At 43.1% G+C, this 24007-nt stretch overlaps 1 protein-coding gene across 7 annotated transcripts in view; it reads left to right on the top strand.

Moving 5' to 3' along the window:
• The window catches only part of AOPEP (aminopeptidase O (putative)), a 378384-nt gene that overhangs the window by 273248 nt on the left and 81129 nt on the right, over window positions 1-24007 (top strand). For 6 of the 7 annotated variants that reach the window (XR_014016018.1, XR_014016019.1, XM_081236407.1 and 3 more), the window contains 2 exons: window positions 20615-20677; window positions 21082-21156. Coding sequence is in view for 5 of the 7 variants with exons in the window: in XM_081236407.1 (XP_081092533.1) it covers window positions 20615-20677; window positions 21082-21156 (138 nt within the window). In the remaining 2 variants the exon portion in view is untranslated. The remainder of the gene's footprint in view (window positions 1-20614; window positions 20678-21081; window positions 21157-24007) is intronic. The other variant, XM_081236408.1, reaches the window with a different exon arrangement.

Below are 24007 nucleotides of genomic sequence, written 5' to 3'. Positions count from 1 at the left end.
TTTCCTTTTTGCCCACATGAATGGAAATCATTTTTTTTTAATGTGGAAATAGCTTCAGCAGCTATAAAAGTAAGCATGAGCCCCAAAGAAGTAAAAGAAATTGGATCCAAACCTCTTTAAAGAAACACCCAACTCTATAAACTTTGACTTTGCAAACAGACTTAAAATTGATTGTGTCATTGGTATTATAGATTATTTCTTTTATGACTTTTTTCTGATTATAGAAGTATTACATATTGAAATATAAAAAGGTTGTAATAAGAAAATAAAAATGACCCAGAGATAATTTTTTGATAGAAATCCTTTCAGTCATTTTTCTGGTCTCCCTTTTCAAAAATAAAAATTATATGTTCTCTGTAGCAAGTTCAAGCACCACCAAAGTATAAAACATAAAAGCTCTTGTCCCTTTCAGTCTTACTCTGCAGAGATAATCTATGTCTGGTATGTGTCCTTCCACACATTTTCTGTGCTATACATTAGGTAAATGTATATCCTTTAAAAAAAATGGAATCTTATTATCCAAACTTAAGGTTTTCATTTAAAAATATACCTTAAGCAATTCCCCATATCCCTCGATATAATTCAAGAGCAATGATTTTTAACAGCTGCATAGCTTTCTAATAAGTGGTACCATCATTTAATTTACTCAGACCCTCCCAACTGTTGGAATAGTATACATTATTTCTAAGAAAGTTGCCCATTCTGCTAATTTGACAGTTCTATAAATAGATTTTTATTTCTTTTCATGTTTGCCCAAAGATCTCCTCCCACCACCGGCCCATATGTACATATATTCCAATCTTTTTTTTAAACATTTATATGCAAATACGTTAGAAATAACTTTTCTCCCTCCAGCCCTTCCTCTTTACTTCTTTATTTTAGTTGTTACAGAGCTCTCTGACTCCTCCCTTTCTTTGATTTCCTGCCCACATTACCTGATATCCTTATGTAAATTTATAATTTTCTTTCCTTTCCTAGCACCTCCCCCACTTTTTCATTATATTTTGCTTGGACCAGTGCAGTAGCTAGTTGCTCTCTTAGCCACCAAGCTGTCACCCTTTCCATCCATCATCTACATCAATGCTAAGTGAATCTTCCCCCAAACACAGCTTACATCCCTCCTCACCAGAAACTTTTTTCCCCATTTAGAACAATCTCTTTGGCTTGCTGTTTGAGGCTGTCAGCAGAACTGCCCCAAGCTACCTTTTTAAACTTTATTTTCCACCACTGCTAGGCATATGCCCAATCATAATTATCAGTCTCCGAATAGTTATGAGCTGAAGTTTAATTTTAATATAATCTAAATTTAAATTGAAAATCTAATAATACAGTCATGGTTTGGAACAACATGGGTGTGTGAATGAATCCACTTTTTCAACTGTCAATTCTATGAAATCTAAATTGAGACCAAGCATCTCTGAATCAAATTTAGCATCCAATTGAGATGGACTGTGAAAACACATCAGATTTAGAGGACTTATACAAAAAAGTGAAGGTAAAATATATCATTAAAGTTTTTAAAATATTGGCTACATGTTGAAATGATTATATTTTGGATACATTATAACCCAATGTATACATACCCAAGAAAATATATTATTAAAATTAATTTTAGCTGTTACAGCTTACATTTTATATGTGGCAATTAGAACATTTTACATGACAACTGTGGCTTGCATATATTCATATTGAATGGTGATGCTCTAAAGCTATTAGTTGAGTTAAAATCTGAACGCGTAATGCCTTAAAATCCCTCACTGAATAGATACAATTGAAATCATCTGTATTTTTGTCAAATGTATGGATAAAGATGGAGCTGGCCAATCCATAGACGCCCTTCAATCTGCTTTGATGGCATGGATGATCATAATCCACGGGTAAGGGGTCAGATGCTGCTTTCACAGCAGGCATTCATAAGGGTATGAACGAATTACCAGCCTCTCTTCAGTTCTTAATTTCAACTCCCAGGTGACCCATTTCCCAAGGTACCAACAAGTAACACAGTAATGCTGGTGAACCTCACAGCCCTTCTTTGGCTTGGGCTACTCTTTGGGGAAAGCGCTCAGCAGCCTTAAATGGCAAAGTCACGGGCAGCGGTGGCAGCACTGGGGATAGAGAGGGTGGGTAATGGCCAATCACATAAAGTGTCCTAGAAATAGGCAGGAGTCAAGCTCCCAGGATTTAGAACATCAGGTTATTGTGTCATCTTGGAAAATGCCTCTCCTTTCTAAACAAACACCTGCAAGTTGCCAAAGGCCACACAAGCAAATGACGGAAAACTTAAGTCTTGTAGGGAAAAATGCTGCAGTCACAAAATTGAGGAAACTTGATAAGACATGACGCAAGAGACTCCATGTCATTGGGGCCATGATGTGCTTTTAGCACAGAGCAAGCCAGGTGGTTTGTTAGAAGAATAACTTGTAGGCTTCTTTTAGCACGGATTAGGTACTATTATCAACATAATTTAAAGGCCCATTAGGATACTTAATCTTAGTGGTGTCTATAAAAATTCTACATTTAATGGTCATTCAAGAAAACTGAGACTGGTTATTTTGCAAATTCCAGAGAAATCATATTTTTCAAATTATATGTGCTATGAGATCCTTGGTTCTTTTATATCAATAATAGCAGTGGCCATAATTTGGTGTGTGTTTTGGGCTCCTAGTAATTTTGCTGTCATTCTTGTTCAGTGGTTAGATTAACAATTTCTAAGTGACTAAACATCTTGTCAGGGATCCTTGGAGATAAGTTCTTTGTCCTCACTTGGGGCAGGGCCTGCATTGTCGATGAGTCACCACTGTCACTTACTGTTCATCGAAGCGATGGCCCCTCTTCCCACAAGCTCCTCAGAGTGATATACTGCTTGGCAGTCACAAGAGATGAGGAGAGATTTTATTGAAATACTTTCATTTTGAGCCTAATTTTCTTTATTTCTGGCATCTGTGGCTTTGTGCTCATACTAGTTAGCTCAGGCTGCCATAACAAAATACCAAACTAGGTGGCTTAAACAACGCACATTTATTGCCTCACAGTTTTGGAGGATGGAAGTCCAAGATCAAGGTGCGGGCAGGTTTGGTTTCTCCCAAGACCTTTCTCCTTGCCTTGCCGATGGCCACCTTCTTGCTGTGTTCTCACGTGGTCTTTCCTCTGTGTGTGTAGAGAGCTCTGTCTTAATCTCCTATTCTTATAAGGACACCGGTCAGATTGGATGAGGCCCCACCCATGTGATCTCATTTTACTTTTTTTTTTTTTTTTTTTCTTTTGCGGTACGCGGGCCTCTCACTGTCGTGGCCTCTCCCGTTTCGGAGCACAGGCTCCGGACGCACAGGCTCAGCAGCCATGGCTCACGGGCCCAGCCGCTCCGCGGCATGTGGGATCTTCCCGGACGGGGGCACGAACCCGCGTCCCCTGCATCGGCAGGCGGACTCTCAACCACTGTGCCACCAGGGAAGCCCTCATTTTACTTTAATCACCTCTTTATGGGCCCTGTCTCCAACACAGTCACATTCTGTGGAACTGGGGGCTAGGACTTCAGCATGTCAATTTGGAGGGTACAAGTTTAGCGCACAATAATGCTGATTCCCAATATTTCTCTGATTAGTTCCACATTTCTTGTGAATCCTTTCAAAGTGACCTATAAAAATCACTCAAGTCAACCATACTGTATTTTATTCCCTTATAAATGAATATGCTTTGGATATAACTTTTTTGGTCCCAAATGACATTAGCATCCTGTCCACAAAAATTTAAAGTCTCTGATGAAATGAGAGACAAATGTGGGAAGGAAGAGTCCATTCTCCCAGGGAGAGGTAGGTCATTGAAGGTCTGTGCCAGGCGTTGTGTATTACTGGGGGCGTCCGATTTGACACTGTCCAAATGTATTGACCTCTTCACAGTGTAAGCCACCACATGAAACAGGAGACGTTTTCCTTTGGTGCCCCAAATGAAAGCACTGTATCCTTCCTTCTTTTCTCTCCCTTTCAAAACCTGATTTCTAGAAAGAATTTGAATCTCATTCACAGTAATCTACGACTAGACACCAAGTGAATAGTAAGGATTAAAAGGGTTTCCTCTCCCTTGAAGATTTCCTTTGTAACTGTGTCAGATCTTAGGCTTCGACAAAACTGTCAAGCATCCCAGACCAGATGGATGAGATTTGCTAGGGGACGCTTCTTCCAGGATCTGAAATCATACCTCCCAGCCAGGTGCCTTCCTTCCCTGCCCCTTCCCTTCTTTCTGTGAACGTTGCCCATGTATCTGTCCTTTACGAGGGACTGTGCATGACTCAAAGATGAGAGAAACACAGGCTTTACCCTCAGGATGCTTAATAATTCAGTGGGAAAAAGAGATACACAAATAACCGACCTAAGGCAGAGAGCGGTAAGTGGTGTAAAACTAACTCACTTTTAGAGTTGGGAAGAAAGAGGTCATTTTGCATTTGTGGAAGCAGAAAGGATTGAGGTGCCATTTAAAGTTCAGTCTTGAAGGACAGGTAGGGGAGAAGGTCATTTCAGGCAGGGGGAGTGACATGTTCAGCGTCTAGTGGTGGAAACTAAGTGTGCGTGTTTGAGCAGCATGGGGCAGAGTCAGATCGCAGTGATGGGGGTGAGGGGAGGTGTTGACTAACTAGCTTGTCATAGCATGATTAAGGCTCTGTGGGTAATGCCTCAGGACAAGGGGAATGGAGGAAACTTCCCCGGGGGGGAGGAGCGGAGGAAAGGACCCACCCTCCCAAGTGAGCCTTACTGTCACTCTCAGCTCACTTGCCCCAGCCCCGGTCCCTGCCACACTCTAACCAAGGTGATTCCACCCCCCAAAATAGACAGGTGAATGCAATTCATAGTGATAAAATACATCAGGTGAATACATTTTGACTGTCATTTGGGAACAGTGATCTCTCCCTCTCCATTTTCCTTCTTAGGAAGTAGTTTATTGTTGCCTGCTTTGCATGGAGAGCAGGATCTGCAGAGCGGATTGATTAGTAAGGCAGGACACAGCCAGACTGCACAGGGCTGAATGTGATGATGAAGAGTTCTCACAAAATGCACCGAAGGCTCGTAGAAAGAGTGCTAGTGCTTGAGTGGCAGTTAGATACCTGGACAGGTGGGCCAGCAGCCTTGCTGGAAAGAAAACTCCCTGGATGAAGGGCCAAGTCTTTCCCCTCCATGCAGGTACTAGGGAGTCTCGTGGAGTGAGAGGCACAGTTAGAGAGACTTTTGCTCCTTGGTTTTCAACTTTTGAAATTTGATGTCTAGAAGCTATTCATTTACATGGATACTTTAAAAAAGCATCATTAGGGGCTTCCCTGGTGGCGCAGTGGTTGAGAGTCCGCCTGCCAATGCAGGGGACACGGGTTCGTGCCCTGGTCCGGGAAGATCCCACATGCCGCGGAGCGGCTGGGCCCGTGAGCCATGACCGCTGAGCCTGTGCGTCTGGAGCCTGTGCTCTGCAACGGGAGAGGCCACAACAGTGAGAGGTCCGCGTACCGCAAAAAAAAACAAAAAACCAAAAAACTACAGGTCCCCGACTCAGGCCACACCCTCTGAATGAGGAACACCATAAGGAGGGTTGGGACCGACTGATAGAATCCATAATTATGTCATCTTCTGAAATATATTCTGTGAAAAGGGTTCTCCTTCTTTGCCGAATACAATCTAAACTCTTAGAGGCCTTCACTCTTATGTTCTTCCTGAGCAATCCAAATATTTGGCTTTGTGGTTTAGTTTATTCGTTCAACCAATATGCCTAGCCTTGCGCCGGGCCGTGGACATACAAAACTGAAAGGGCACAGCCCCTGCCCATGAGCCCATGGTTTGCGGGAGCATCTGCAAACCAACCATTGTTCAAGGTGTGCTCAGGGGGCCTCTGCTCTGAGTTTGAGACCTATGGGGAACCGTAGAGGTTGACTTCTGTATTTGCCAAGTTCAGCCAGGAGGCCAAGTCCATTAGAAGACAACATGCTTGGAGGCTGGAGACTCGGCTGTACCATCCCCATCCCCCCTGCCCCCTCTTGGTCACAAGTTGGCCAGCTTATTGTGCAAGGGAGCCCATGTGATTGTCCTCAAGGTGCAGTGTCTGGTGGGTCATGTTTGAACACACAGGCATTACCTGTTCTTCAGGTTCATACATATTGTGCACCCACAGAGAGATTCACTTAAATAAGGACACTGTAGCTCTTGTAAAGAGTGATTCTGTTTAACAGGATTTCCTCGAGCAGTGCTTTGTCTGTTTCATAGAGAGAGATCTTTAGAAAGAAGGAACAAGGTAAACTCAAAGAATTATGACAAGGATGTCAACTTCAGATTACAAACCTTTTGTCAATAGAAAAGACATTCAGTTCTGCCTTTTAAGAAGAACTGCCCCCATTCTCTCTTCTATTAGGCTGAAGACATACTCTGATAGACTCTTCATCAAAGGCACATTATTCTATATTTGCATCATGCTCTTCCCACACCCGGGGGAAAGCCCTGAGACCTAGCAGTGCGGTGAGTTGTGTACACGGGTGCACACACACGCAGGCCTCCTTGACTCTTTGATATCACACAGCATCATTGTACATGCTGGTGTTCAGATCTGCATCCCAGGCCTGTGGGCATCAGCTCCTACTGTGGCTGTTCACAGTGCTCACGGGATTTCTGCTGGTCTCTGCTGCCAGAGCACCTGCTGACAACGAAAGCTATTAGGAACACTTGGCTGCTTTTAGAACATGGGGCTTTTTTGTCCTCTTTTGTGGAGAGCCATTATGTCGTATAAAATAGGTGTACATTTAATATCTGTGTGGTACATATCTCTTGGGTGTGGCCTCTGTTGCTTCATGGTTAAACTTTAAGCTTTTCTGGTGTTGCAGGACTTTCAGTCTGCTTTAGAATCCTTGGTAGGAGCAAGTCTTGGAGAAGAGCTCATCTGGTCATCCGTGGGGTAGCTGTGCCCAAGCTCATAGCCCTAGTTAATGGCAGAGCCAGGGCTTCACTCTAGGACCCTGAGTCCTCAGTCTACGTAAGACATTTTATATTTTTAGCAGAGTTGCTTTTAATTCAAATTAGCTTGGTCCCATTCTTGACTTAGTTTTTACAAGACCTATAAAGAGATAATAAATGAATACAGCAGAAAGCCTGAGCAGGGATGATTTTGAATTTAATTAATGACTGCTATTTTTCCTGAATATGGTCATTTCTATTCTTTACAGGGCCAAAAAAAAATGTGCTTTGTGTGTACAGTAATGTGAATCTCACATTCCAGGGCTTTTCATATGTGTCACAGGTATACATGACCCTCTTCCATTTATATATATCTAAATGGTAGCCCTGTATGTCTGACAAAATATTTTGCATAGAAAGTACGGGGCATTATTGTACTGAAGAGCTGGTATCATTTTTGGAGTGAATGAATGCGAGTGTGTGTAGAGATTAGGTCTATTGTCTTTGGAAAGATACAACTATTCTTCTCTTGAGTTGGAAACCAAATTAAATAATAAATACCAGGTGGCCAAAACAACAAATGAGAAAGAGCAACTGGCTGAACAAAGAAGTGTCTTTATGTACCTTCTAAAGCATTTAACGGATGATTCCCGTATCTGCTTATTTGCTTTCAAAGGCAAATGCCAACTAGAGTCCCTGGCTTTTGCCCTCATTTGTCCCCTCTGCTGACCCAGAGGAGGAGAGTGTCAGTGGCACAGCCCAGTGGCAGCCAACCAGCAAGTGTATCACAGGTCAGGGTAACAGTCAATGATTGTCAAACTGTCCAAATCCAAATGTGTGTTTAAAAAAGGGCAGCGTTGGGCTTCCCTGGTGGCGCAGTGGTTGAGAGTCCGCCTGCCGATGCAGGGGACACGGGTTCGTGCCCTGGTCCGGGAGGATCCCACATGCCGCGGAGCGGCTGGGCCCGTGAGCCATGGCCGCTGAGCCTGTGCGTCCGGAGCCTGTACTCCGCAACGGGAGAGGCCACAACAGTGAGAGGCCCGCGTACCACACAAAAAATAAATAAATAAAAATAAATAAAAATAAAAAAGGGCAGCATTCGTGTCACACATATCTCTGAATGGCAGTTCTCCAGGATTTATTGGCACTTGGTAACGAGTGTGTGCAGCTCATTCAGCAGGAGACCCCATCCTTCCAGGTTAGTCCTCCGCCTTGGGCCTTTACAAGCTCCGTATTTTCTGCTTCTGATCCTGTCTAGTTACAATTTCTATCATCACACTCTGAGTGGGATTCAGACAATTTGATGCATAAAGTGCAAAGCTGCACTATTCTGAGGTTAGTGAACAAGAGTGGAGGCTGGGTGGAGGAGCAGAGGCAAGCGTGTTACATGCAATGTGCTGCTTTCACAAAGCACGCGGTAGTGAAGGTTTGTTCTGCAATATTCTGTGTTGGATGAAGGAGACAATCGATACGTTAGATGCAGCCTTGGAGAGAGCCCTACACCACTAAGCTGTGTGCCTGTGGGCGAGCCACTTGCCTTCTCTGAGTCATCACTGCTTCTTTGGAGAATGAGGGGAACAGGCCTAGGTGAAGGTCAGAGCCACTTTGAGCCTCATGTCACCGTATGCTGTGCCCAGTACCTCGCTGAGGCCTCAGCTCCTGGTTACCTCTGAAAGGAGGAAGTTGGAATTTACTTTTCCTCTGAGTGTCTTCCTTTCCTCTCCAGGAATCTGTTGAATTGCCCTCAGACTGAAAACTTGCCCTTAGTTAGGAGTGATATCGGGAGAGTTTTCATATGTTTTGTCCTGAGTGGTGTTTTACAGATGTACACTATCCAAAAAAAAACCCAACCCTGTTTGTGCCTTTCTTTTCTCTTCCACAGGAAAATTGCTATATGAAAGATTATCGGGAGAACTCTTAAGTAATAATCCATCTGCCAGAGCACTTATGCTGGTTGATCACTGAAGGATAGGCACTTGCTACTAATTAAAATCAATTATTCACAGATAGTAACCTGTTTGACCCTCAGGAGATGAAAAAAAGTTTGGTAGGGTTGTTAATGTCTTAAAATTCTTGCGTATCAATAAAAACTGCAGGTGAGTTTTACCTTGGACAGTGGCAACTATTGCTAGGATACATTTTGAGACATGAAAGTAAGTACTGGTATATGTCTGTTGTCCAAATGACCTTGGGAGACATTGTCCAGTGAGTTCTAGGTTGCTTTTTGAAGGAGGGGAAAACACTGGGGGCAAATGCTCCAGAAGGAGCACTTCATTTTTATGCTGCTTTTATAGTTAAATCAGAGTATTTGCCACTTTAAAAATAAAAACAGAGCCAATAATGAAATATTTATGAGAAATTGCTACCGTGATTGCCGCATAGTTTGTAACAGAATGTTGCAGTGCTTCTTATATTGAGAAAGTAGAACGTATTAGGTGTTGAGGTATAACAAGAAATGATTAAACCCAGATGCTTTCCTAAAATTATATTTTCAGTGCATTTATATGTCTGTTACAAACTGTGCTACATGCTAAAAATATTTTCCTTTGTAGGCCGAGGGAAATTTCAAACCACATTGAGGGCATCATAGATCAGATGGTTTTTCTTAAGAGTGTTAAGGGCATCCTGGTTGTTATCAGCCCAGACTTTACAATATGATATTATTTATGCCCCGAAGAGTCACAGTTTGGTTCTTAATTTCAGCAACTTTATTGGCATGAAAATGCATGGGAGGTAGGCCAGAGTCAATACATCAGAATGGGGGACTGAGACTCTAGGGGCACAAGTGACAATGCGACTAGACTGGAGAGAGCCCCTTCATCCCTGTGGCCTGTTGCCCTGGGGAGAAGTCACCCCCCAGGTCCAGTGGCTCCTTTGGCCTTTGCTCCAAGGACTCCATCTCCTTTTCCCTCTGTGCTCTCTCTCTTTTCCGTCAGCTATGCGTGCTGAAACTTCATATTTTGTGCAGCCAACCAAAGACACATTCTCTTTAGGACTCTTCCTGGTTGTATTTATTTCAAAGTTGGCTTCTCCTGAGTTCTCACTGGTTCTCTGCTTCTCAAGTTGTATTTTTTCATCACTGTCATTGATGTTGTAATTGAGGGATGTCTGCCTGGGTTGGCATAAATACTTATAGTGAATTAAACTGTAAATGGGTAAATCCAAGAATATATAGGTTGTGTAACTCCCTATAGAATTGTATTTTTTTTTTTTTTTCTTTTTGCGGTATGCGGGCCTCTCACTGTCGTGGCCTCTCCCGCTGCGGAGCACAGGCTCCGGACGCGCAGGCCCAGCGGCCATGGCTCACGGGCCCAGCCGCTCCGCGGCATATGGGATCCTCCCAGACCGGGGCACGAACCCGTATCCCCTGCATCCGCAGGCGGACTCTCAACCACTGCGCCACCAGGGAGGCCCAGAATTGTATTTTTTATTTAATCCTTCCCCCTCCCCACAGTACACTGGGGTCTACTATTTTGCCTATTAGAATATCCAGAATGAAAAAAGGGCTATCATTTTATTGAGTAGGTACATTTTATTGAGTACAATGCTCAGTACATTATATATAATTGCTATATACTGTTTCTAGTCACAGCTCTCTAAGACTGACATCATTATTATACCCATTTTATAGATGAGGAAAAGCAAATCTGTCTAACTAAAAAGCCCAAGTTCTTAATTATTATATTGGTTTTAAATGCATGTAGCTACTATTAGGATTTTAGATGTTTTTGCATCTAGCACCAGGTCGTGCTGGTATCTTCAGAGAAGAATGTAGAAATATCAAATTTCATTTTATGGTCTTTCTGTAACAACAGTGGGCTTATTGTTTTGAGCGACGTGGGGTCAGAAACAGAACAATCTCCTTTATAATCAGGCATACGAGGAAGAGAACTTGCTCCATTTTGTCCACCAGTCCTTTGGGAAGGGACAGGCAGTGGTTTGCAGCGCCTCAGACGTGTCATATCTCTGCAGGCTCTGTCCAGTGGCATCGTGTCTGTGTGGTGGCTTTTTATTAGGATGTCACAACTCGATTATTTTGAGACCTTTCAAAGGTTACTTAGGTTCAAAATACGAGACCGGCTTTTGTTTCTGAGGGGAAAGAGGAAGGGAATTAGCATTTACTGGTCTACTTGGTGCCTCTCACTTTATGCACCATCTCATTTCGTCCTCAGCACAGCTCTGCGAGGCAGGTTTCCTAAGGGTTGTGTGACATGCTCAGGGTTACATAGCTTCTAGATGGCAAGAATGGAGGGTGCCTAGGTCTAAGTTCTCAGGTGTGTATTTCCCATTACACATGGCTTTGTACGGAGGTACTTAAGCCACATTCACAAGCTAGCACCGAAAACAGCAACAGCATATTTCGTTGTACATTATTAGCATGATTTACAGTGCCCTTGAACCTGAGAGCAAGGCAGTGAAATAGGAAGTGCTCAAATAGAAGGCAAAGCTAAAACAGACCATAGTATTTAAACTGTAAATTGAAATCTATAATTATAAAAACAATCAAGTGACCAGAAGATTGTTAGGTTTGAGATCCTAACATGCCTAATATTAATATGAATATAAATTAGCTGGGTGGATTCTTAAATTCTTCATATTAGGAGATGTTTATGAGTCTAATGAAGCTCTAATGTCCTTTGTGGTTCTTTTCCATCTCATACTACTGAGCACAAAAGCTGTGTTGTGTGCAGAATGGCTGGGTTTATCCCTACTAGAAAGAAGTTATGTTTGGTATCTAAAGAACAATGAAAGTTTGCTGCCTGGCTGATCAATGGTGGATCAAGTTCACATTCCCGGGCTCCTACTCTCCCACCTACACATGCAGGGGCTGGAAGCAGAGCAAAGGGAGGGAGGACACCTCCTTTTTTCACGGGGAGAGAGAGAGAGATGTGAGCTCAGGATTTCCTAATATGGACACAGCTGGGCCTGTGTAGCATTAAACACTGATTTAATCCACCGCTGGAGGAAACATCCTACAAAAAGTAGAGATTAGCAGCCAATTAATTCTGGCCCTTCCCATTGTTCTTCTGGGACATCTCTTATATGGATCTAAATGTTTGGTGAACAAACATTCTGGAAAATAGCTTTTTTCATATATTATTTACATTTGGGACAGCCGTTTCCCCCCAGTTGTGATGGATTTTATTCTTCCTACACTGTGTGTGTATACGTATGTACGTGTGTGATCCTACTTCTCTATAGAGGTAGGATGACTTAGGCCCATTCCTCTTGTGACTTTGCAAATTGTGACTTCATGCAGTTCCTTTGGGAGACTAGATGATAGGCAACAGAGTCTGAGTGCCAAATTTTTAAAAATAGAAATGTTGGAAAAAGAAAAATAGACATGCCAAGGGCCACAGACTCCAGGGAGCACGGGCACTCCATGTGCACACACTTACAGATACCACACCCATTCCAGTTTAGGGAATAACCAAAGGGACCCAGACGTGAGTATTTGCTTTTCAAGCTAGTGAAATGTTAACATTTAGGTTTGTGTTTTAAATTAGTAACTAATATCATGGGAATCCCCTGGTGGTCCACTGGTTAGGACTTGGCATTTTCACTGCTGGAGCCCGGGTTCAATCCCTGGTTGGGATTAATAATAATTAATAATAAATAAATAATATAAGGCATTTTGCCAGAGTAGTTTCCCTGTAGCATTGATGCAGTGTGTCTTTTCTAAATAAGGAAGCCCATTTGGTTAGAGCACGGTACCCAAGACTCAAGCTACCCGGGTTGCTTTCTGTGTGAAACAGTAGCTTTTGCATGCAGCAGAGGGTCTTTTCCATTGGTACCCACTGTCCTCTAATCCTAGCCAGCAATCTTCCAAATGCAAAATGCTTGTTTCCAGGGAGTGTGTGGCAGCCATCAACATAATTAGAGCATTGTTCACAGAGGATGAGTGGGAAATACCACCTCATGTATATAGAATTCCAGGTCAGCACTAAAATCAGGGTCCCTGAAGACGAGGATCTATGCTCTTTCAGTCAGGATCCAGAATCATATTAACCAGGAACCTGGAAAAAACTCTAGACAGTCAAATATCCATCCATTCTTGCCTTCCTTCTGGGTAGTGTTGAGATCTTCCATTTCCACTTCTTTTTAACCCTTGTGTGGTGTGTGTGTGTGTGTGCGCACGCACGCGTGCACACAGGCACACTTAAGTAATTTTGCCCTGAAGTTTATCCCTAAGAGTAAGCTATAGGAAATGCTACCCTAGGTCAGCCTGACAGCCCATCCTGTCCAGCTTTGTGTCTGCCATCTGCCCAAAGGGACTTATTGTAATAGAACACAATAGGTGGCTGTCCTCTGTGGCATTGACCTTGAAATTTAGATGTCTCTCAAATGCCTGGAATTTCTTCATAGTAACCTATTAGAGATGGGTCATCATTAAAATGATCCAAACCAGTGGTTCTCAACACAGGCTGCCCATTGCAATCCCTGGTCAGGGAGGGGGGACTTGTAAACTGACTGATGCCTGGGGCCCACTTTCGAAGATGTGAATCTAAGTGGTCTGGAGTGCCTCCTGGGCACTAGGATTTGTAAACTCTCCTGGTGATTCTAATGAGCAATCAGGGTTTGGCAACCACTGATCTAAAACCACACCTACATAATTTTATATTTCACCTGTGAAACTCTTTAAGATTATAGTGTCCAAGAATGTTAAGTGCCTGTAAAGAACTGCAGTCATATGGGGATTGAGGAGGATATACTTATACCTGTTTTCTAAAATGTCTGTTTCAATAGACCTCTATGGTATGGGATTATATTTTACGGGCTCCTACTTTAATGTATGGTTGATCTGATCCACATAATAAGCAAATATCTTAAAGCGAGACAGTCGGGGCTAGATGTTCCCTAAGCTCTCACGCTAGAATAGAAAGAACACTACATTTCCAGCCAGGAGGTCTAAGGGCCACACAGTATGAGATATTAAAAGCACTATACTTCCCTGAGACTCAGTCTCTTCATCCTGAAGATGGGACAGTATGAGAAACAAACAGAACAGTCTATATGTGGAAGTGCTTCGTAAACTTAATCTTGTACAAAACTGGCCACTCTGGTTCTTTCTACCAGTTCTGAGGTTCCACGGTCTCTGATATATGTAGTACTTCAGCACTTTTTTGTCTTCAGGTCACTTTCCTCCAGCTTCTAGTGACGTCGTGTTGCTTCTTAGTTCTGGTAGTCTACACTTTGATAAGTAACAACTGCCTTCTCTTGTAAGCACATCGCATGTGTCATTTGATCTTCACAACTCTATGAGAAAGAGGCTTAAAGAGGTCAGACAGCTAATATGTGGCAGAGCCTGGATTCAAACCCAGACAGGCTGTCTGCGCACTCTTTATACCATGCCGCCTTACCGCCTGGTCATACTAGTCTCCTGAGGACAGGGATGGTGTCTTATTCATCTTTGTGTTCACAAAGTCTAGCGCTCTGTTTTGCAGTAGGCAAACTCAATGTGTTTGTTAAGTGAATAACCCGTCTATATGTTCCTCTGGTTTTGATATCAAAAGTGATAAAATACTTGGTTCGTTAACATTTTTATATTAGTCCTCTGTGATGTTTGTATAGTATTATATTTATTTTTGGCTTTTTTAACAGTTCTTTCCCTCAAATTTTATAAATAGGGTATAATCATATGTCCTTACCTTCTATACTTCACTTCTAAGTGTTAATGGACCGAAATATTAGAACCATAAAAAATTTTTTTCAGACCCCTTTCCTCCCTCCAAAAGAGAAAAAGAAATTTAAAGAAAGAAAAAATAAACCCAGAATATTTTATCTATTTATACTCCTCCTTGTTCAAAAGAGAGTTAAGCAAACTCTTAGAAAGCAAAATATAGCATGATAAAAATAAATTAAAATAAGAAAACTGAAGCAATGTGAAAATAATGTTAGGAAAATAAGATGGGGCCAGGAATTACATTAACATACAGTATGTACCCCCTGAAGTTCCTATACTTGGCTTAATGTAGGGTCACAGAGCTTTCTAGAAGAAGGAAAAAGGATCAATTTGCAGTGTTCATGAGGTAAAACAAACCAGTTGCCTAAGTCCAACTATTCCTGATGTTGATATACTACGGGGAAGTTTTTCCTATGGGTCCTCACAGAAAATTACTATTTAATATAATAAACAACCATCTAAAACCATCCTTACGGTAAACACTGTGATGGATTTTATGGGTTGTTTTTTATAATGCACCTCAATAAAGGTTGATGGCTCCTTCCCAGAACATAATGCGATAAAAGGAATTTCACAGAGCACCAGTAAGATGCATCCCGCACCAGCTGTGAGGTGGTCTGCTTTAACCCAAGAAAATCTTAGACTCTCCTGGGTAGGAGTTTTGGTATCCGCAAACTCTGTGAACCTCCTGACAATTGGTGTGTTGGGTGGCTATGCACCTTGGTGTATTTTTCTCTGGGGAGCCAGTAGTTGATAGCAAATGCTTCATCAGATTTTCAGAGGGGATCAAGAAATGGAAGAACTGAGCATGCTACCTCAGGCAAGCTCTGTAAAAGTTTTTGAGCAACAGTGAGTCCAGGGTTATGGTTACTCAGAGGAGAGATTCTGTCAGCCAGGTCACTGCAGAGCAAGTGTGGGATGGATTTCCTTTCTTGAAAACTATGCTTTATAAGGACTTCCACTGAGAAGTTCATTTGGCAGGGCCAAAATCTTCAGAAAGAAATTAGGCATTCATTCTAACATAGAGACAAAACGGGCAATAATACAAATTATAACTTTTCTAAAGTCAAATAAGTCAAGTATAAAGATATCATAAAGGAATGTTACATTTTAAAATGATAGAGCAAAATTTAAAGACATAAACATTGGATAACTTTGCCCCTAATCCTTGCTTGTTATTATTTGCAACTTGAACTAACTTTGATTTTATTTCCAGACGTGTAGACTCTTACCTTTTAATTTACCCTGAATATATGTTGGCTATAGAGCCCTTCTGAAGCCAGCAAAAGCTTCTGGACCTTTCTACCTTGTTTGGTATTAAAAAGTCTTTTGACTTCTTATGGTGGATAGTTTTCCCTCTGCTGTGCACAAGGGAGTATAATTTGCCATCTGAAGCTGTTCGGTCTAATTAAAGGGCTTCCCTCATTAGCCCTTTCAGCCTTCTGGTTGCCTAGGAAGGCATGCTGCTGCTTCTCATTCCTCTGGACTGTACCTCATCACCAAGCAGAGGCACACATCCATATTAACAATATGAAATTTGTATCACTATCATTTTCCAGTGAAAGGAGTCATTTCAAGGAGTTACTTCCTCTCGACTAAAAAAAGAAAACAGAAAGAGGATTTTCCCTCCAAAAGTAATCTCCAGCCACTAGGTTAAGTCTTGCTTTTATTTTAAAGCAATGGCATTCTCCTCAGCTTCTGAAATTGTCTTCAGCTATTATAAACTGCTTTGACAAGAAAGTTTCTTAACACATTTGTTTTCCAAAACTTGCATCTCTACTAGACAAGCCATTTTTAAAGATATAATTAAAATAGAAGACATCTGTTTTTAAAAGATAGCTTTAAAGTGCTTTCACCACATTTTCAAAGATAGTTATTAGAGTATTCAGCCCCAGCTACAGAATTCAATTTTTTAAAAAGTTGTCTTCTTCAAGTTTCACTGGGGTCCTTCACTGGGGTCCCCTGATGCAGAAAGGTAGATTTAGGTGGACAAAAGGAGAAACGTGTTGAGGTTATATTGAACATGATCAAAGAGAATTAATACTTTTCCAGGGTCATGAAATATGTTAATGTTTCATTCCAGATTAAATTCAGCTCCTACCACCATTTGGGGATACAATTTTAGTGAATAATATATGAGGGAATTAGGAACTTTTATTTCCCATTTCTATTTTTATTTTATTTTTTAAAAAAGGTCATTTTAGGGCTTCCCTGGTGGTGCAGTGGTTGAGAGCCTGCCTGCCGATGCAGGGGACGTGGGTTCGTGCCCCGGTCTGGGAAGGTCCCACGTGCCGCGGAGCGGCTGGGTCCGTGAGACATGGGCGCTGGGCCTGCGCGTCCGGAGCCTGTGCTCCGCAACGGGAGAGGCCACAACAGTGAGAGGCCCGCGTACAGCAAAAAAAAAAAAAAAAAAAAAAAAAAAGGTCATTTTAGAAGTTCCCTGGCAATGTAACTGATAACCCATGGTGTCTCCTTTTAAAAAATGTATAATTCTGTGCTCTTTACAAATTAAGGTATTTTAGTAGAGAAACAAGCAGGAGTTAATTAGAAAGATCTTCTTAAGATTCTCCCCCATGAAATTTCATATGCCATTCATTCAGTCATTTATTCCTTTATCCTTCCATTCACTTACTTAACACATTTATTGAGCATCTACTATGTGCCAGGCAGTGTTTTTAGTGACTGGACAAAAATCAGGAACAGAAGGGACAGGATCTCTTTCTTCCTGGACCTTAAAATCCAGTCGGGGAAATAGATATTTGATAAATTAATAAAAAATAGTTATAATAGAACTGTACAACACAAGAGTGAACCCGAATGTAAACTATGGACTTTACTTAATAATGTATCAAATATTGGTTCATTAATTGTAACAAATTCCCGGCACTGATGCAAGAAATTAATAATAAAGGAAACTGTGGGTTATGTTGGCACACGGGAATTCTGTGCTATCTGCACAAATTTTTCTAAAGAATAATGTCTCAATAAAAATAAAACATTTTAGGGCTTCCTTGGTGGCGCAGTGGTTAAGAATCCGCCTGCCAATGCAGGGGACACGGGTTCGAGCCCTGGTCCGGGAAGATCCCACATGCTGTGAAGCAAGTAAGCCCGCACGCCACAACTACGGAGCCTGTGCTCTAGAGTCCACGAGCCGCAACTACTGAAGCCTGCGCGCCCTAGAGCCAGTGCTCCGCAACGAGAGAGGCCAGCTCAATGAGAAGCCCGCGCACCACAACAAAAAGTAGCCCCTGCTCCCAGCAACTAGAGAAAGTCCGCGTGCAGCAAGGACCCAACGCCGCCAAAAATAAATAATTATTTTAAAAATTATTTAAAAATAATAAAAATAAAAATATTTTAATATCTATAAAAGATAATTACTTTCAAGGAAATAAATAGGAAAACATAGTGGGATGACATAATTTGGATTGGGGAGTGAGGAAGACCTTTCTGGGGAAGTGTTGTTTAAGCCCAACACTAGAGAATAGGTAGGAGCCAGCCATGCAAAAAAGGGAAGGAAATGCATTCTCAGTAAAGCAAAGTGATACCATTTGAACTACCTTTATAAATACCATCCTAGTTTCTTTGTGGAGAAGGAAGATTGAGGGGGTGGGTTTGGGGGGCAAGAGGACAAACAAGGAGACGAGTTAGTAGGCACTTAGAATGGACCACAGCTTTTGCTACCCACTCAAAGTCCTAGAAGAGCAGAGTAACAGTAGGATGTTTTCTTGCTCAGCTTGTGCCAGAAACCGTTAGATTCTCTGTGAACTGGGTGCTAGCAAGAAAGGAGACTGTCAATGGCACCGAGATGGTGTTCCCAGGTCTCAGTTCTTAAGATCTTTCCACTGGCTCAAAGGGATTTTTAGAATGAGGAACAATCTTGTGTGTGTGTGTGTGTGTGTGTGTGTGTGTGTGTGTATTTGAGACCACAACCAGATGAAAATTATAAGGGGAAAAAGCTTTCAAGTACTAACTACCCAGCTGTAACAGCAGATTTTCATAGAAGTCTGTATAAGGTTTAACTTGCAATAGTTATCTTTCTTCCTGCTGCTGGATTGTTGGAATTTACTTTGGTTTTTGTTTCTTCTAAGACTACATGTTTTTAAATTGTTGCTAAATCAACAAAGAGGACACTTAAGAGAGGTCCATTTAGGCATGGCACTGTACATCAATAGTGAACTGTTTGTATCAGGGATCTTAGACATGGTGAATTCCCAAGAAAAAAAATTCTAGTGGGTAAAGGGAAATGTCAGTCAGTGATAGATTTCTATTGATTCTGGAACCGTTATTAGTAGCATGGAAGCTTAAATAGTTTTATTTCCATTTCCATTTAAAATTAAGCAGCTCTGCAATTACATAATCCACTTCATCATTTGTAATTTTTACCTGCCTATATTGATGTGCATTTGAGGCTTGCAAGCCTATCTATTTTTGTGCATTTCTTTTACAGTACAAAAATTGTATGTGATGGTTGTACATTATATATAAAAAGATTCGATAACACCGTGAAAAAATCTTCAGCAAACGAGCATGCATTTCATAGCACTTAGCTAATAACGGTTAATATGTTGATTTAACTCTACATAGGTTTTTTTTTTTTTTTAAATTCCTGTTAACACAAACACTAAGTCAAGAAACTCCCGTTTGAGCAGTCCTGTTGTTTGTTTTAGGAAACAGAAGTGCATCATCAATGTAATTTTAAGTTAGTCCAGTTATGAATCTGGGATGAAGGGATAAAATAAAGTTTTCCACTCTGATGTCTCCATTAAGAAGCTCCCCTTTGTGTAAAATACTCCATGGCAAAGTTGCTTCTATTTAAAGTAGTGAGTTTGATCTTGGCTTTGATCTAAAGCTTTTGATCTTGAAAGAAGGATGGAGTAGCAATAAAGAGAGGGCAAGACAGATTTTCTTTAAAGAAATGCGATAAAGTTAAAGGAATGGTCAACATCAGCAAACACGAGTGCGACCCGACTCTTCTCCCAAAGCACTCACCCCCCAGGCTGGTTCAGCCCACTTCTGGTGAGGATGGAAAGAAAGCCTTTTGGGGGTCGGCGGAAAAAAATGAGGGTATTTCACACTTTTATAAACTGAGTGGAAACTTTACCCCTATTTATGAAGACGTATTGTCCCCTTCTTAAATTCTACTAGTCGCTTTGGAGCGGTCCACAGGCCGGGCTAGCGCGGCGCCGGCCGGGCTCACCCAGAGCGCGTTAGCTCCCGCGGCGCGCGGGCGGAGCTCCGGGTTCGCCTTTCACGCGCTCGCGGCTTCTCCCCCAGGAGGTCACCTGCCACCGCCCCGGAGTCCGGAGGGGCCACTGAAAAAGGTCAACTCAATGGCGTCTAATCCATTCCCAGAGAAAACTCCATTAGGAAAGTTCCTTTCCCTCCGCGAAGGCCATCTGGACACTTAGGTTTCTGACCCGAAGGGCGAGTTCAGGCTGGCCACGGGGTTGAGGGAGCTTTTGCCGCTAAGCCTTTTCGCCTGCCGGCGGGCAGCAATTCTGCTCCCACCGCGGCCAAGAAGCCCTTTCGCGGTACCCGGGGTCCCGCAGGCTTGTGGGCTGGAAAGGTAAGTGCGCGCGCCGGGAATCGGCCCGCGCGTGGGAGGACGCGGGCAGGACGCAGGGAGGAGAAGAAAGATGTTTGTGAAGAGAACAATAACACAGGCGGCGCGCCGGCGGGGGTGGGGGCGGAGGCGACCTGCGGGGAGGGCGGCGCGGCCGCCTATACCTTTAAGGCAGGCCCCGCCCCCGCCCAGCGCCCGCCCGCCGCCCGCGCCGCCGCTCCGGCCCCGCGCTCGCCCGCGGCCCGGGCTGTGCCTTAGGTGTTGCGGGCCTCGAGCGTTATCCGCTCTCCGTCGGGCTGTACGGCCCTGGGCGCGGATTCCAGCACCAGGCTCCCACCTTCACCTACCGCGGGCGAGGTACGGGGTTGGCGCGCCGAGTTGGTGGGGCGCGGGGGAGGGAGGCTGGGGCGGCTCCCGGGAAAAACTTGACTCTGTCCCCTTCCCCCGCAGCCGCTGCAGAGGGAGCGCCTGGCCGGGGCGGAGTGCGGGCTCGCGCGGCAAGTGAGCGCCGAGGTGAGTGCGGGCGGCGCGGTCCTTGGGCTCCCCTCCCTTCCCGGGCGGTGGGTTGCGCGTTGCATCCCTGGCGCGGAGACCCCGGTCGGCGGCGACGCGCGGCAGCGGTGGGTAAGATGGCCCTCGTTCGGGGGCTCTGGCTCCCACCGGCGCGGGGGCGGCAAATCGGGCCCATGACGGAGGGAGCGGCCGGGGCGAAGGTCGCGGCCTCGGCTCGCCGCAGACCCGAGGGCCCCCTGCGCTGAGGCGGCCCTGCGAGCCCCGAAGGGTGCCTGTGGCTCCCCCAGGTGAAGCCGAGGAAGGCTGTGTCGCGAGGCTGTCGATCGTTTGTTTCTCACGCTGAGGGGCGGCCCTCAGGACCCGTCGTCCTGTGTTTAAAACGCCCTGTGGTTTTTGAACTTCAGGTCGCCAAATGGGTCCGAGTGAACAGGAGACCCCGAAAACGGAAACGAAAGGAGACAGAAGTGGTGTTGGAAAAGGTAGGGGTCCCCGAAAGAGAGCCCTGGATGGAGTTCTTGATCAGTCTCCCCGTCTCCCCCTGAATACTTGGTCGCAACGACAGAGTAGCTTTTTTTTTTTTTTTTTTTAAGTGTGCAGTAAATCTTAGATTTACCTGGATAGTTCTGTAGAAACGCTGGTTGATAATTCTAGTGACTTATCAACGTACTGTGTTCTCAGGAAGTTAGAATGACCCGGGATAGAGATATCTTTCATGCTTATTAAATAGAGCGTTAGGACATAAGCGAGTTCCATTGTTACATTAGACCAGTAGTATTTATTATGGTGTTATATTATTATATAACTACCTCTAAAAAAGGGGGTTGTTCTGAATAAGGCACCCACAGTATCAGGTTTCTCTGCTTGGTCGTGATAGAGACAGCACACTCATTCATTTAGACTTTAGAGTACTCTGAAAAATGGAGAGAGAAAATGAAAGAAGTGTATTACTTTTGAAACACTAGGAGAGATTTTATTTACTAATGCAAATGAGAAGTTTGTTTTTCTACACTTAGAATTTCAGTATGCTACTTTGCAGAAGTTTGGACTACCTGTTTTCTCCTGAAATTGTGTTAAGTCAAAACTTGATTTGTCATTGTAATAAGTAATACGAAATAAGGTAAGTAGTCTGTTGTTTCCTGAGTGATTTCATTGAAAACTCTTAAAAGTGAATAATGTTTTCACAAACCTTACAGCAGATATGATTTTTGTTGCTTTTGCTTTAATTATTTTACTGTTTTTTGATTCTTGAAAGCACCAAGGGATTAAAATAGCAGTGTGTTGTTTTTCTGCTGCTAGAATGTATGATGAATCACTTCTGATTCTGAAGCCAAATTCTTGCTGATAGCATTGCTGCCAACTTCTGTGATGTGTTGCCTTAGTATGGGCATTGCAGCGTCCGAGAATGTGCACAAAGCACATCATAATGAAGGTGATACCAAAGTTTCAGAGTGCATTTAAGGATACCAAGGGCAGCTTCTGAGAGAATTGCAAAAAGAACTGGCCTAGGAGTATAGTCATTTGTAAGAAGACATCCAGTGTGTGAAGAGTGTGACTCTTTAAACAGAGAGTCATATATGTCACTTCAGTTAAACAGTAATAGAAAAAGTTGTCATTTTGAACGGGCTTGAGTGTTCTGACCATACCTTGACATGCTGTGGTAGGTTCATGGTCTAGGTGTTTTTAAAAATGTTTGTAAGGTGATGGATAGATGAGATCATAAAATGTCCAAAGAAGGCAAAAGAATTACGGCTTATTTAGTATTTAAAAAAATATTTTTTAGCTGTTATTTTTTTAAACCCTAAGTAAGATTACCCAAGCACACAATGTATCATGCATAAAAGAAGGGGAAGCCCTTATCTTTGTGGATTACCAGCTACCATCACTACCCAAATCTGAATTTGAAGTAACCGTTATCTGTGACACCCATGACCTGACCACTGCCTTCTGAGAATGAGAAGGGTAGGGACTGAGGATTTTGCCTTCCAGGAAAACTGGAGTTCTGCATTGAGCCATTTCTCCTTGAGAGAGGCTGTTGGGTTGGAGCTTATGGGGAGGACGCACTTCTGACTTTTCTTAGAAATTGTGGGCAGCGGTTTTGAGGAGGACGTGAAAATGAAGTGGGTTGAGACCATCATGTTGAGCTTCCTTTCCAGGAATGAAGCTTAAAGCTGACTAGCTTTGAGGGTGGAGGTGGGCAGGGCAAGAAGGTGGGAAATTTCAGAATTGTATCAGACAATATTAACTATCAGCGTCTCCTGTCTGTCTTTCCTTCTGGTTTTGCACAGCAGCTGAGCCCTTTGCCCACTGTTTTGCCTCTGCCGCACCTGGGAGAGAGTTTGGAGCTCACTGAGGCAAAGCATATGCAGTATTTTCAAGGGCAGGGTTTAGAAAGGGGGAACGGTCAGCTGCCAAGGGCATGAGAACAAGTTCTGAAAGGCACAGAAGCTGTACTGCAGCTGGTAGCCGAGGTGTGTCCTCTGATTGCCCGAGTGTCTATTCCAAAATGCAGATCAAATTCTGTGGTTATGAGTATTCAAATAGGTCATTTGTTAACTTTTTGCTGGGATTTGAACCTGTTATTCGTAGGAATGTAGGTAGTTAACTTACTATTGAGTTTAGTAAGCTTTTTTAAATGTTTGCCATGCCAGAAGTCAATTTTTCTTTTTTCATGCGTTTACTGTTTTTCTGCAACGTTAGAATAAAACTATGGCATTTTCTGCTTTTATTCATTTTATGTAACTGTAAAATAAGAATATGAGTTTTAGTCGTTTCTGGTTGGTTGTACATTTAAAATCTAGCCATTGCTTTTATTTGCCTACTTTGTCTTTGCCCCTTTCTCTCCCTCCTGCTGCCCTTTCCTCCATCCCGTGAGTCTGTATTTGCACCTTCAGGCCTCAGGCAGGATTCAGCCCTGATGAGTGAACTTGGGGGATGACTGGTCTGTATTTAACTATGCTAGGGTCATAACATTTTTTTCTCTGATTTTTACTGACCTGCTCGAGGAAGGAAAACAGAAAGCAGTGGTGCAAGGCCAGAGTCTGAAGAGGGGCGTTTGGTGAGGAGTTAAACGTTAAAGAATGGAATCTTACAGGAATGATTATTTCCCCCCCCCTTAAAATCTTGAAGGCGCTAAGTGGTAGGCATAACCTGGTGTAACTTGAAATACTAGTTGAGGTTTTCAGTGAACTCAGAAGGAGAAGCAAAACAAACTTATACTGTGCTCAGCTGTGGGTTAAAATAACGAATAATGAAATAAAGTAAGCTGGGTGAATGAGAGGTACCACCGGTAAAGTGATTTAAGATGCTCTCCTGGCCTTTCCTGGCCTACTG

The sequence above is a fragment of the Mesoplodon bidens genome (assembly GCF_964165515.1).
Source record: "Mesoplodon bidens genome assembly, chromosome: 6".
NCBI classification, from domain to species: Eukaryota; Metazoa; Chordata; class Mammalia; order Artiodactyla; family Ziphiidae; genus Mesoplodon; species Mesoplodon bidens.
This window is presented reverse-complemented; position numbering and strand designations above follow the sequence as displayed.